We start from the raw sequence: 14960 nt of genomic DNA, 5'->3' as shown, positions 1-14960 counted from the left end.
GGCTCAGTGGGTTGGGCTGCTGCCTTCAGCTCGGGTCATGATCTCAGGGTCCTGGGATCGAGTCCCGCATCAGGCTCTCTGCTCGGCGGGGAGCCTGCTTCCCTCTCTCTCCTCTCCCTCTCTCTCTGCCAGTCTCTCTACCTACCTGTGATCTCTCTGTGTCAAATAAATAAATAAAATCTTAAAAAAAAATGCTGTCCAAAAAAATGTTTTCATCCATCACTTTTTTTCCCTTTTCAAGTTAAATAAAAGCATATAATAATGTGTAGTGAAAGGTAGATTGGTATTAAATATTAACCTTGTAAATTAGGCCTCGTGGTAGTTTCTCAATTAACTTTAGAAATTGACTTTCACAGTGAAGAGATTGGATCTCTACACTCTGAAAGTCAAATATTTTGTGATTCCAAAGTCTTCTCTCTTTCCACGCACCATGCAGGCTCTCATGACCTCTATGTGCTTGCACCCATGTTCCGAACTTTTGTAGCGCTCCTCAAATGATTACAACAACAGCAACAGCAGCAACAAAACCCTTATTAATAATACAGAGGCCCTGGGAGCCTCTACTCTGAATGCTCACATTGCATACCGGAGGGGAAATGAAGCTAATTAAAGCGGTTTTAGGGTACGTGAGAGGACAAGCTACAAAGCACAGAGTATCCTACTGATGCTCTTACTCTTGATCTATGAAAAATCTGGAGCTATGGTAGGGCATTCTACAGTTCGTGAACGGAGACTCAGGAGGGAGAAGTCCCAAGGCATCTGTTCGGATGAAAATCCATGCCTTCTGACAGATGGATGCTTCCTATAAATTCTGCTATAAATTCTGCAGCTGCAGGAGCAACCGTGTCCCTGTGAACAATGGGACGGCCGTGGAGAGCCCTGAAGGAAAGACTGGTAAAGTGCTTTTGTGGGAACTTTCTGTGCTCTCAGCTCTGAGTCTTCAGGCTAAACCCTGGATACTTCAACATCTCTTTTGGGAAATTTGATCTGGTACTATTTGATCCCGACACGGAAGGGATGCTCAAGAAAAACATGAAATATTCACGAAGTGCTTTAAGTTTCAGGGGGAGTAATATTCCGGTCTGCAAAACCGAAATGAATTCCAGCTTACCCACGCATCTTATCGGCTCCATCCGAGGTGGCCTACGTCGCTCTGGACCTGTCCTTGTGTGAAAATCTGAGAATTTCACACATCCATTTGCCACCTTTCTTTAGCCCCTGAGAATGGAGCGATACATTACTCGCATGGCCAAGAAGGGAAAGGAACAGGAGGGGTGAGAACAGGAGGTGGGAGCAGGGAGGCGAGAAGGGGAGGAAGGGCGGCGAGTGGAGAACTGACAAGGCCCGCCCGAGGAGCCCAAGCTGTTAAGCCGTGGGGTCTGGGCGTCCTCTGCCGCTCCCCCTGCAAGGTGAACCTGCGGCTCACTGGCCCGCTCTTGCAAAGCACCGTGCCAAGGTCTGCCGTGGCCAGGCCTTCTCAGTGACAAGAGCCGGTGGGGTGTGGAGCTGCTCGCTTGGCATCCTTCACGGCCACTAAGGTCACTGATAAATTATTAAGCTGCTCCTAGGTACATGGCTCCGTGAAGATGATCAGGAGTGAAGGGAAGCCAGGGCAAGGGGTAGTGATCAGATACGCGGGGAACAAAGCCTCCGGAAGCGCACACGGGAAGGCAGGACAGCCACAGTGAAGCCATCAGCTTCTGTTTACTCTCAGCTCTGAAAGCTTTCCTTGGTGTACATACCACCAGCTCTTATTTTTAAGGAAGTGACACAAAGTAACAGGCTTCACAGTGCTGTCAGTGTCCCTCTTGACAGCCTGTAGATCACAATACACAACCATGTACTGTAATTATACAAAATCCAGAAGAAGAAAATGTTACTAGTTACACAAGTTAAAATGAAACTGACAACCAAATGAAAACAAAACCAAAAGAAACTTCCGTTGGAGTCCATAGAGACAACAGCCAACTTTTTTGACAGTAGCCAAATTATCGTCCTAGCATGCTTGCAGTTCATTGCCCTAACGTCATAAACCCCCAGCTCTTCGGTGGAGGGGGGAGAAAAGTGCGTTTTCACAGCCTATGTAGTTCTCAAGAGAAATAGCTTTCACATGTATGCAGGTCCACAGAAAAAGGAATGCAAACTCTAGGCACCAAGGTTGCTCAGACAGCAGTGGAGTCTTAAGAGTCCTTCTTCAAACTGCTCCGAACCAGATCTGGTTTGGTGAAAAAAGAATCTGGACAGTGACATTAGTTCAAGAGGGCCCAGGGGAAAACAACACTTAACTGTTAATAAGGAAGAAAACCATCAAGAACTAGAACAATTAAGACTTAAATATTTTTTCTACTCTACTTTGAAGCTGAATTACAGCTTTTCATATTTGGAAAAGATCTGCAGTGGATCTATGGGTAGAACCGTTCTCTCTCTCCACCCCTCCACCCGCCCCGCTCCTGGTCCAGCAGCTTAATGCCGGAGGACAGATATCGCTGGTTCAGTTTCCTTGAAGTAGAATTAACATTTCCTCTTGTGTGGCCAGGCCGCTTTTTAACAATGAGGTACAATTTGATACTAACAATTCCTGTTCTCTCTCGGGCTACGGGCTTGGTTGGTCGTGTGGGTAGAAAACGATCCAGCTTCCTGATAAAATCACACATACAAAAATTATTGCACTTAAAAACAACAACAAAAAAACTCAGCCCAACCAGCCAAGGGCCAAGGAAACTCTCTGGAAGTGCTGTGCTTCCTGCCCTTTGCAGAGCGTCTGGACCTCTGTGGTGTTCCGTTGAATTTGGTCCATTATTAAATGTCCAGAAGTGAAGGAGTCCAAAAGACACTGTAGGCTCTTTAAGGCTAAGTCTTCCCGGTGCTTCAGGGAGACCGATTATCTCCTTGGCCTCATGTGACAAAGTAGGGGCTCTTCTTAGCAAAATGGCCAGGAGGGCCCCTAAAAAACTCTGGAAGCAAGGGAGGATGGGTGCACACCATGTCCTGTCCTGCACATGAGAGAGAGAGAGAGAGAGAGAGAGAGAGACAGTGAGCAGCCTGGCAGGGACAAGCCACATACTCCAGGTCTGGGGCTAGAAGTAGAGCATTTTCCTCCTGATTCCACTGTTTGCTCTCTTTACACTCAGCCCCATCACCCATGTGGACACAGGCTTATCTGTGCATCTTTCCCCCTTTAAGTCCTTTTTGTGGATCTAAATATCTTTCCCTTTTTGGCAAATTTGTCTCTCAGTCTTTACCCATTATGAAGATAGAATACTAATCCTATCCTGTTACCCACTGATCCATATGCCCTTTATCCTTCCATATGAATCCTACAATGCACACCTGTCCTCTCCCAACCCTGGGAATGGTCCCCCCCACCTCATTGTACTCAGATACATTTCACACTGTTTACTGACTTGAACTGGCATATTGTTCCTTCAGCAAAGAGAATAACAGCTTCAAAATATGATCTCCTACTTAAAGTTGAGCACAAGGCATTGAATATGTTACTAATGTTTTCAGGAAGTTCTCAAGTAAGTGTTCACATAATGGATGGAAGCAAGGCATTCCTCTACTCCACTATTCCGAGACAAATTGTCAATTTTTTTTTTTCCTTTGGGATGTGTACTCCGGCTCATATGTCCTTTGTAACCCCTTGCATGACCCTCGTTATCAATAAAATATTTGCACATAACACAAGATAGAGTGGGACAGCAGCACCCTGATATCTCAGACACAGATCCAGTATCAGGACAGCTGAAGGTTCCAGATGAGGGAAGAAAGGTCTAATCCTAAGGGGTTGCCGAAGCTCCAGCCCGTCATACCCCCCAGCCAAGGTGCGCGGAGGTACTAAGATCTGTGCAGTAGTACCGTCTCCCTATACATTTGGGGGTCAGAATCAATACAGCTGGCAACTGCTGTCTTATGTTTTGTCGCATCATGTCCCCTCCCGTGGCTTGAAGACAGAGCGCCGACAATGGCCTCGTCTCTACTTACCGCTCTGGATTCTGAACTAGGACTTGCTAACGTTCTCATAGATGACATCACTGATGCAGAACTGCTGCTTCTTCTTCATCCACATTAGTTGCACACACTGGTGGATGAAAATGTACTGCTCCTGGAGCAAAAGACCAAAGCAGGGTTCAGAGTGAGGTATTGTGTGAACACACGCAAAGATATACTGCTTTCCTGCTTCAGTGGGTTAGATATTCTGATCCGATGTCAAAGGAAAAATGTTCATTATTTAGGAGATAATTTTACAACAAGAAAAACCAAGAGAATCGACTGTAAAAATATTTTGATTAATAATAGAACTTAGGTTATCACAGCTTAACATAAAGGCAATGACTATCCGATCAATAAATCACAGGCCTATTTTGAAAAAAAAAATTGTGTATCATCTCATAGTACACCAAAATGAATTCTGGGAAGGTTTAATAAATTAAGCCTTAAAAAAGGGGGGGGATTGCTGAATACAGGTTAGTTTTTCTTTGATTACTTTTAGGAAGGACTTTCTAAACTTCAAAGTAATAAATTACAAATAAAAATTTCAAACTACTGTATACAAAACAAAGTAAAATGAATAATATAAAGAGTAAATTAGAAGCTGTGAAGGAAAATTATTTTCTAAAATTGTGACAAAATGTTGATACCTTTAAAAAAAAACATTTATTCAGTATCAGACATTAAGCAATCAATAGCATGGGTGCCAAAAAAAGTCCAATTAAAACCTGTTGTTGGATTTCATCAAGATCAAAAGCTTTTGCACAGCAAAGGAAACAGTTAACAAAATCAAAAGACAAGTGACAGAATGGGAGAAGATATTTGCAAATGACATATCAGATAAAGGACTAGTGTCCAGAATCTATAAAGAACTTAGCAAACTCAACACCCAAAGAACAAATAATCCAATCAAGAAATGGGCGGAGGACATGAACAAACATTTCTGCAAAGAAGACATCCAGACGGCCAACAGACACATGAAAAAGTGCTCCATATCACTCGGCATCAGGGAAATACAAATCAAAACCACAATGAGATATCACCTCACACCAGTCAGAATGGCTAAAATCAACAAGTCAGGAAATGACAGATGCTGGCGAGGATGCGGAGAAAGGGGAACCCTCCTACACTGTTGGTGGGAATGCAAGCTGGTGTAACCACTCTGGAAAACAGCATGGAGGTTCCTCAAAATGTTGAAAATAGAACTTCCCTATGACCCAGCAATTGCACTACTGGGTATTTACCCTAAAGATACAAACGTAGTGATCCAAAGGGGCACGTGCACCCGAATGTTTATAGCAGCAATGTCCACAATAGCCAAACTATGGAAAGAACCTAGATGTCCATCAACAGATGAATGGATCAAGAAGATGTGGTATATATACACAATGGAATACTATGCAGCCATCAAAAGAAATGAAATCTTGCCATTTGCGACAACATGGATGGAACTAGAGCGTATCATGCTTAGAGAAATAAGTCAAGCAGAGAAAGACAACTATCATATGATCTCCCTGATATGAGGAAGTGGTGATGCAACATGGGGGCTTAAGTGGGTAGGAGAAGAGTCAATGAAACAAGATGGAATTGGGAGGGAGACAAACCATAAGTGACTCTTAATCTCACAAAACAAACTGAGGGTTGCTGGGGGGAGGGGGGTTGGGAGAAGGGGGTGGAATTATGGACATTGGGGAGGGTATGTGCTTTGGTGAGTGCTGTGAAGTGTGTAAACCTGGTGATTCACAGACCTGTACCCCTGGGGATAAAAATATATGTTTATAAAAAATTAAAAATTAAAAAAAAAAACAAAAAAAAAACCCTGTTGTTGGAATGATTTACACTTTCTACAGAACAGAAACTAAAATGACCTGTTATACAATTTGTCATAGAACCAGTCCTCGAGTTTTTTGCTCATGCACCTGAGTATTGTCTCAAACATGTCTTCTTTGTAGCAGCGAAGCCCTGCCACCACTGTGCTTGGCTGAGTTCACAAATGGGTTGTAACCTGTAGCTTCTCTGGCTCTCCTCTCCTGCTAAGCCTTGTTTTCTGGCGGTAGTGAAAACCTTCTGCCACTGCCATTACTACTGCTGGAACTGCCATAGCCGCCTGGTTTCGTGTTTTGGTAAAGTATTGGCTTCCACCACCACAGGGGCCAGAGCTGCTGCCTCCAAAATTTAGTCCTTCCATGGGTCCCAACTTTGAAGATTGATTGTTGTAGTTGCCAAAATCATGACAACTTCTCCTTCCTCCAAAATTGCTTCCATCTTTATCAAATCCATGATAGCCATCCTCACCACCACCACATATCCACCACCTCCTCGACTACCACCAAAGCAACCTCCCCGGTTTCCTCATGACCACAGTTGTCATTCCCACAAAAAACACCTCCACGACCACCGTCAAAGTTTCCAGAACCACTTTGACCTATTTGGATGCATGAAGCACTAACCATTTCTTTCATAGCTTGGACTTTCCTTACTTCACAGTTGAGGATATTGATGGTGTGGGATTTTTGAATGACGATCTTGTCTACAGGATCATGGTCATCAAGTGTTACAAAAGCAAAGTCTGTTTTTGCCACTGCCTCGGTTGGTCATGATTTCAATCACTTTGACTTTCCAGACTGTTCAAAATAATCCCTTAGATGACGTTCTTCAGTGTCTTCTTTAATGCCACCAACACAAATATTTTTCACAATTAAGTGGGCACCAGGTCTTTGAGAATCTTCTCTTGAAACAGCCCTCTCTGGTTGTACGTCTCTTCCAACCCCCTTGTGTGGCCTTGCTTCGTGGCTGCCTCCACTGCCTCCACGAGGCCATACTTCACTAACCCAGAGCCTCTGGAGCACTTGGTGTTTGGATCTCTCATGACCACACTGTTGTGAGCATTCCGCATTGCTCAAAAATGGCTCCTCAGCCTCTTAACAGTTGTTTGAAAGCTCAGATCTCTGGTGAAGAGCTTTCGCCGCTGTTCAAGCTCTTAGGAGACTGACTTAGACACAGTGGCGGTGGGAAGGGAGACTTTAATGATGCTTATTTGGTGGACATCCACAGGCAGAAAGGAATAATCTAACAAACGTATCTCGATACCTTTATTTTTGTTTAAAATTCCTCGACTCAGTGACACACACACTTAATCTGACTGATAAAATATATCGGCAATGAGACCAAATACTCCTGGAACAGAGGGACTATATCTTTTTATTCCTCATGCCTAATACTGAGGGTGTTTATGAAGAGTTTTCTGAAGTAAACTGAGGAAATATTAAAACATATGCAAAAGATGGGGACATAATAAAAAAATGTAAGTTGAAACACTTGTGTCTTGTCCATGACATGAGCAAAGCTAAAGGAAAATGGTAACGCTCCCTGGTGGCTTGAGTTTGTTGAAGCTGCCATTTTTATCTGTTGTTGGTGGAGGTATTATTACTAACGTGCTAGTAAATGGTCTTGTGGACACAGATAGTAAAGAAGTGGGAAAGGATTCAATTTCATGTCCTATAAAAAGGAGAATGGCTTAAATAAGACACAGCAGATCTATATGAAAAATTATTCAGTCTTTAAAATGAGATTTACAGAGTTTTGGACAATTTGGGATGATATGATAGCAAAATGTTAAGTGGAAAATTACAGTGTCAAGTTAGTAGATGTACACATAGCATATAAGGTGTAATTGTATAAAAATCATACTTGAATGAAGATAGAGATGAAATACATCAAAATATTGAGCGTGGCTGTCTTGGTGCCATGAAATTAAAGTAACCTCATGACCCTTTACCTTTTTTCTTTATTTCCTAGAGCTTCTCTGTAAGTAATACCATCAGAAATAACCTTGACATGAAAGTCAGTCACAATATTCACAGGAGTTAAGGGTCTTCTGTATGACAACTTTATAAAGGTTAGGTTAATACTTCAAGGTTGATACCTCAGCCTAATCTGTATTTTTCAACAAGCTTTGGAGTAAGTATATTCCCTTGTTTTGTGATAGTATCCCATCCAGAACTGACCACATCTTCTCATTATCACACATCACCCCGTTGGTTCTGGGCGTGTGTCAAGCACTGGGCACCGCCAGGCCAGAGCGTGCCTTGTTTTTCAAATCATCACAAACTTTGTGTCACGAAGAAAAAAAAAAAAGAGAGCTGGACCCCAGGAAAAGTAAATGTGAGACTATTTACAGACGCGTCCCTGAGAGCCCCTGAGAAGTCTAAGCCGTTGATCGGGATGACGGCTGCTCAGGACAAAGCCCTCACTGACCTCCAGGGAAAGCCTATTAGAGGAAAATCAAATAAAACCTTTGATAAAAATAGAAGAGAAGCCAAGGGAGGTGAACACCACTCCATAGAGAGCACTTTATGGTTTCAAAATGCTTGTCTAGATTCCACTCTTCATTTAATGGATACGCTACAGCTGTTCATGAAGGCATCATTCACATTTTACACATGGGGACAGGGAGCTATGAGAGGGGAAGGGGTATGTATGGTGGCCGTAAGTGGCCCAGGCCGACTCACAGAGCTGGCCTGCGGATCCCGACTTCCTAACTACCCCTTGCTGCTCCTGGGGAGAAGCTCACAGCCTGTGCCCCGTCAGTTGAGAAAAGAGAAGAGAGCACGTCAAAGTGCAGCCGCACAGCATGTTGCCATGACCGGAAATGTGCATCTCAGGACACCCTGTTTCAATCGGTTAGTTCTGCTCTTTCTGGAGTGGGGCAGGTAGAATCGAGATGACGGGCTGTCTAGAGGAGGCAGGAAAATTACAAAACCAGACATGAGAGGGAACCTGGTTCATAGCACACAGGTGGTTTATGTAATTGGAAATCAGCTGGAGAATCATTCCTGCCTCTTAAAAATCACTGGGGTGGGATGATAAAACCAAAGAAAATAATTTGTTACTTTGCTCCTTATGTGTTAACATCAGTAAGGTCGAAGGCAGCAGGACTGGGGTATTATGAATGGGCTCAAGGAGGATGTTAGGAAAACCCTAACATTCAGAATGCAGGTTGAACCATGAAGAGCACAGGAACCAGGAAAAACAAAGGTAAACGAACAAGATGTTCCAGACATAACTAACAAAACAGACATAAATAAATAGCTCAAGCTAGAGAGACTTCGCTGCAGAATCCCGAGGGAACTCAAGAGCGAAGCTGGAACAGTTGGAAAAAATCAGTAACTTATGGTGACCTCTGCCTCTTTTGCTGACTTAGAGTTTTCCCACCAGAGTTCAGGGAAGGGATATTGCCCTTTAAAAAGACCATTTCCCTGGAGATGTCAGCCTAAAAATGCTGCTGGAAACAACAAAGCCAAACAACCATGAATTGGGACCAGAAAGTTAGGGAGAACACAAAACACTTTCTCAGCTCTGCCAAGACACACGGGCTGACTGCTCTAGTTCAGTGCCATTAGCACACTTGAGAAGAGATAAATGGTGTTGCAAATTGGATGGAGGGTCTACCATGTGAAGGTAGTTTTTAAAAAGGCATTAGGATTCTGTAATTGGGAAAGCCAAAGGCAAATAGGCTATAATCAAAGTCTATAAAATTATAAGAGGCATAAATTAAGTCAACGGGGCAGACAATTCATCACATCCAAAATACTTAAAATAAGGAGTGGCCCTTTGAAGTTTGGGGATTAAAATACATAATGGGGAGTATTAACCACATATTAGGATGAAAATTTATGGGAGTGAAAACCAAAAATATGGACCGATTCATAAAGCACTGTTTAATCACTAGGTAGTGGGCTTCTCTGGGGAAGCAGAACATTTTGAGCTTACACCAATGAGGTAATGTTCGTGTCCCACTGCTGTAAATTAGAAGGCAGCTGGACTAGGATGTGAGTGGGCTCAAGGAAGTGAGCAAACAAACACATCATCAATGAGACCTGCATGTGAATGGGTCACTCTTTCCAAAGTGGTATGATCTTGGTAAAGTGCAGAAATAAATCCCTTGGGTCAGCTGTATCGAGCCTTTGTCAGATGGGAGTGGGAAGCAGGAAAGAAAAGTTAGGAGTAGGAGAGAAGAAACCAGAAGCGTGGGAAGAACTGAGATGCCCTTCAGCAGAAGAATCGATAAAAAAGATGTCATCCATATATACAGTGGAATATTATTAAGCCATCAGAAAGGATGGATACCCAACTTTTCTATCAACATGGATGGGACTGGAGGAGATCATGCTGAGTGAAACAAGTCAAGCAGAGAAGGTCAATTATCATATGGTTGCCTTTATTTGTGGAACCTAAGGAATAGCATGAAGGATATTGGGAGAAGAAAGGGAAAAATGAAGGCGAGGAAATCGGGGCGTGGTGGGGCATGGTGGGGGGTTATGAACCATGAGAGCCTGTGGCCTCTGGGAATCAAATTGAGGGTTTTAGAAGGGGAGGCGGCAGAGGGAATGGGTGAGCCTGGTGGTGGATATTAAGGAGGGCACAGATTTCATGGAGCACTGGGTGTTATATGTCAATAATGAATCTTGGAACACTACATCAAAAACATGATGTACTGCATGGTGAAAAACCTAACATAGAAAAGAAAGAAAGAAAGGAAAGAAAGAAAGAAAGAGAAAGGAAGGAAGGAAGGAAGGAAGGAAGGAAGGAAGGAAGAAAGAAAGAAAGAAAGAAAGAAAGAAAGAGAAAGAAAGAAAGAAAGAAAGAGAAAGAAAGAAAGAAAGAAAGAAAGAGAAAGAAAGAAAGAAAGAAAGAGAAAGAAAGAAAGAAAGAAAGAAAGAAAGAAAGAAAGAAAGAAAGAAAGAAAGAAAGAAAGAAAGAAAGAAAGAGAAAGAAAGAAAGAAACCGGAAGCGCGAACAGAGAGCTACCATTACTACAGGCTCTTTGAGTTATACTGACACCTAGTGGTACTTAGTAGGAAAAGCATGGGGAAGACGAAGGCAGCGTTTCATCTCTTGGAACTTGAGTAGGTCAGGTCAGGTTGTTTTCTACTCTACAAGCGTTCTGCCCCCAAACTCCCTGAGCAAAAAGGATTATTGTATGTTCCAAGCTGAGAGGTCGCAAGTACCGCACAGTAACGAGGGTTCTGAACCAGCTACTGTGTGTGGGTTTCGGAGGCACCCAGGAGCCCACATGCTCCTGCTGGGAGGCTGTGTGATGCCCTGTGCCGGCAGCAGCCCAGGGCTAACCACTCCGACTGGAGTGCATTCTGAGCCTTCCAGGCAGGAGAGGATGGGACGGAAGAGGAGGAAGAAGGAGCACACAACACTGGTGGGTATTTCTGGGGATGCTCCCATGTTGTTACAATGGGTATTCCTTTAGATCAAGGACACTGGCAGCACTGCTCCACTGGGAGCTGGAAATCCTGAACATCATAAGAGGGACAGAAAGCATAAATCCAGCCCCTGATCATCATCCAAAGTGCATTGGGACAGAGAGTCACATAGAGGATGAACTAATGCCAAACTTATTGAATCACATTTAGCATTTCAAAATAAATTAAATCACATTAGTTCCACCGTCTCCTCTTGGTGGCATTTACCCAGATCGGCTGTCACCTTCACTGAACTCGGTCTGTCCAAAGAGGTTTTATTCTATTATAGATATTGTAGATGCATCCATGTGCCTTGGATTACTAAAGGGCATAGGACGCCAACTACAGGGCTTGCACTATACACTGAATGGATTTCTAGAGGCTAATATCTATTTTTTTTTTTTTTTTTTGTACCTTAAACAGTTTGAACATGCACACTAAGAAACTGGGGAGGCAGAAAAAAAAAAAAGGAGACAATTGTTTTGAAACATGAGACTGAATCACAAGAAGTTTCTCAGTCCAGGGCATATTTGAAAATACATTTTGATTCCACTCCTACCTCTGTCTGCACCATAGACATCCGGTATGATCGCATTTCTGACACCAGTCCTAAGATGTCGACAAACTCATGATCCCGAATGTGCTGCAGGAGCCTGTCCAGGGCAATGAATGTTCCCGTCCGGCCGACTCCCGCACTGCAAGAGAGTGTCCAGACAGCATGTTCCTCAGACCGTGATTTTATACAGTTGCAAACACATTGGCCACTAGAACCCCCCCCCCCGCCACCACCACCACCAAACTACAGGTAGCACCACTGAGAAAACGGAAGAAATATTCCTGAGAAAATTTCCCTACTTTGAAATACACAATTGTGGTTGGTGGTTTTGTTTTGTTTTGATTTTTTTTTTAAAGATTTTATTTATTTATTTGACAGAGAGAAATCACAAGTGGGCAGAGAGGCAGAGAGAGAGAGAGGAGGAAGCAGGCTCCCTGCTGAGCAGAGAGAGCCCGATGTGGGACTCGATCCCAGGACCCCGAGATCATGACCTGAGCTGAAGGCAGCGGCTTAACCCACTGAGCCACCCAGGCGCCCCGTGTTTTGTTTTAATTTGAGAGAGAGAGCTCAACGGTGGGGTTGGGGGGATGGCTGGGAGAGGGAGAAGCAGACTCCAAACTGAGCAAGGAAATGCACGCGAGATGCAGGACTTGATCCCAGGACCCTGAGATCATAACCTGAGCCCAAGGCAGACACTTAACTGACTGAGCCACCCAGGCGTCCATTAATGTGTCTTTCAGTGTTTCATTTCTGTCACATTTCTGAATTGCCCTGCTCCCTCCCTCACAGAGATGTGGGGCCCCCTGTTTCCTGAGGTAGGTAAGGAGTCCAGAGGGAGCCTGCTGGAGACTTGCTTCCTGGTCTCAGGGTCTCAGGGTCTCAGGGAGCTGATACACAAAAAACAATTCCAGTCTTCCTTGTATCCTCGGAGTTCAGTCACACCCCCTGCTGGAAAGTTGGCTTGAGAGACCACACACTAGCTCTAGCTCTGGGGCCACAGCCATTTGCAGGAGGTCAAGAATATTTATGTTATTTAGTGCTGGGATTAGTGGTTTTTAGTCCCACATTGTGTTTGGCCATGTTATAAACCACTCAGACTCACTGAGAGCGCCTGAAGGCATGGATTTGAGTCCTAATCCCTGCCCATTGCTGCTGCATGAATTTATGTGAATCGCTTTATCTCCCCACTTCTCGGGTCTTTTTTTTTTTTTTAACTGAAAGTGAGACTAATAGGATCTACCTCATAGACTATGGGGAAAAAGAAAAGCCATATTATAAGCAAATCACGTATCTAATAAGATATCCGTTAACTATAAATTTTAGAAAGTCAGAGTTCATGTTTTGGTGAATTCAGTGGGACCGAGGTATATGGAGGGCTGGGCTCTTGGCTTTGTAAAGCAGAGCTTGCGGTACCACCAGGGAAGACAGGGCTGATGAGGTCACCTGCAGTGCACAATCATGGGGCCTTTGCTCTTCGTAGCTTGCTGTCGAACCACGTGTACGAACTGCAGGATGCTCTCCGCCGCGTTTGCCGTGGGTACCCCGTGATCGGGCCACGCTGTGTAGTTGAAATGCATCACATCCTGCGTCTCGTCCGCCTTTAGGAGGAAAAGCCAACACAAGCGTGCGTGTCACGGTGTGCCCGCCAGGTGGCCTGGGCCTCCCCAGCCTCCGAAGTTAAAGCCCGTTCCCACCCTGGCCGGTCCCTCTTCCCTTCCCAACCCTGTATCTGGCACAAAGTGGGCCCTGAAAAAAAAAAAAAAAAAAAAACTAATTGCATAACACTTCAAAGAACAGGATAAAGAGGTGAATCCATGGCTTTATAGAGAAAAGAGCTCCCATGGATTGGGGTTTGCCTCCCAGCTTGGCCTTTTGGAAACTGCATCAGCATTGGTTCATGAATCCCGTGGGAGGTGCTATTGGTTCCTTCCTGCCCCCGGGTCCCCTTCACCAGGCTGATGCACCCCTCTTCTAGCTGCTGCTAACAGCATGTGGCTGCATCCTCCTCATGGCTGACTTCTACAAAGGGACCTGCCTTTGCTGGGGTATGCCCAGGGAGATGTGTTTTTCTGAGGAGGGCAGCCCACAGCTGAGGAATGACGGATACTGGGGTACAAAGCGCCTGCCCCCTTATGTCAGGGGGTAAGCTAACAGCACGGTGCCATTCACTGCCCTGGCCATCTCCGTGGGATCCAGCTCAGGCCAGAGTTCAGAGAAACCCACTGCTGTGTGTAGGTCCTTCCCTGCCCTGTCCTATCCCGCTTACGTGGCTCCCTTAGAGATTTTACCCAAGTTTACACTTTCAGAACCTCACCAATAAGACAATCCCTGTCTTGTGCTCTGACCCAAGAAAAACCTGCTGCACACGTTTTCTCATACCTAAAATGAGCCCTTTTAGATGATATAGGATAAAATAGCCCATCACAAGGATGGTTTGTGAGAATTCAGTGTGCTCATGTCTGTGAAGGATAGGACCTGGTAGATATGGTCATCACTACTACCTAATGACCACCGCCCCCTCCCATCCAGCTCAGCGCAGGTATACGGTTGGTTCTGGGATTCCCAGTGGGTTGGTATGTTTTGTATATTTATCTCATTCATATTAACCCATATGTCAAATACATTCTTGTCCCCTTAGAACTGAGTAATTGTCAGTGAGGGTATGGGCCTTCAAGATTCACTCCTCTTTTTTTCTTTCTTTCTTTCTTTCTTTCTTTCTTTCTTTCTTTCTTTCTTTTTCTTCTTTTTTATGATTTATTTATTTGAGAGAGAGAAAGAGTAGGGGAAGGGGCAGGGAGAGCGAGAGAGTCTCAAGCAGACACTGCACTGAGAACAGAGCCCCATTCAGAGCCCGATCTCACGGCCCTGAGGTCATAACCTGAGCCAAAACCAAGAGTCTGATGCTTAATAGACTGAGCAACCCAGGCGCCCCAAGACTCGCTCCTTTTAGTCTCTACTCATTTGTAAGCATAGAGATTTATCCTGTTCTTATTATCAATTGTCAGAAATATTCCAAATCCAGGCCTCACAAAGATCTAATTCTTCCCCCTTCCCTCAAACATGCTAAGAGCCTAGAATCCACTGGGTGAATGGAAGAATTAGGAAGAATTTGGCCTGGTTATGAAACTAAAGTTAGGTTCAGGTATTTGGGAGAAATG

General features: G+C 44.3%; 1 protein-coding gene across 4 annotated transcripts in view; it reads right to left on the bottom strand.

Annotated features, from left to right (window-relative positions):
* Positions 1–1685: 1685 nt before the first annotated feature.
* Positions 1686–14960, bottom strand: part of PTPRO (protein tyrosine phosphatase receptor type O) — a 247364-nt gene continuing 234089 nt past the window's right edge. For all 4 annotated transcript variants that reach the window (XM_082742368.1, XM_082742369.1, XM_082742370.1 and 1 more), the window contains 4 exons: positions 13246–13400; positions 11806–11941; positions 3985–4105; positions 1686–2993 (listed from right to left, as the gene is read on the bottom strand). In XM_082742368.1, the coding sequence (XP_082598494.1) occupies positions 4001–4105; positions 11806–11941; positions 13246–13400 (396 nt within the window). In that variant the 3' untranslated portion in view covers positions 1686–2993; positions 3985–4000. The remainder of the gene's footprint in view (positions 2994–3984; positions 4106–11805; positions 11942–13245; positions 13401–14960) is intronic.

This window comes from Mustela nivalis, assembly GCF_964662115.1.
Source record: "Mustela nivalis genome assembly, chromosome: 7".
Taxonomy (NCBI): domain Eukaryota; kingdom Metazoa; phylum Chordata; class Mammalia; order Carnivora; family Mustelidae; genus Mustela; species Mustela nivalis.
This window is presented reverse-complemented; position numbering and strand designations above follow the sequence as displayed.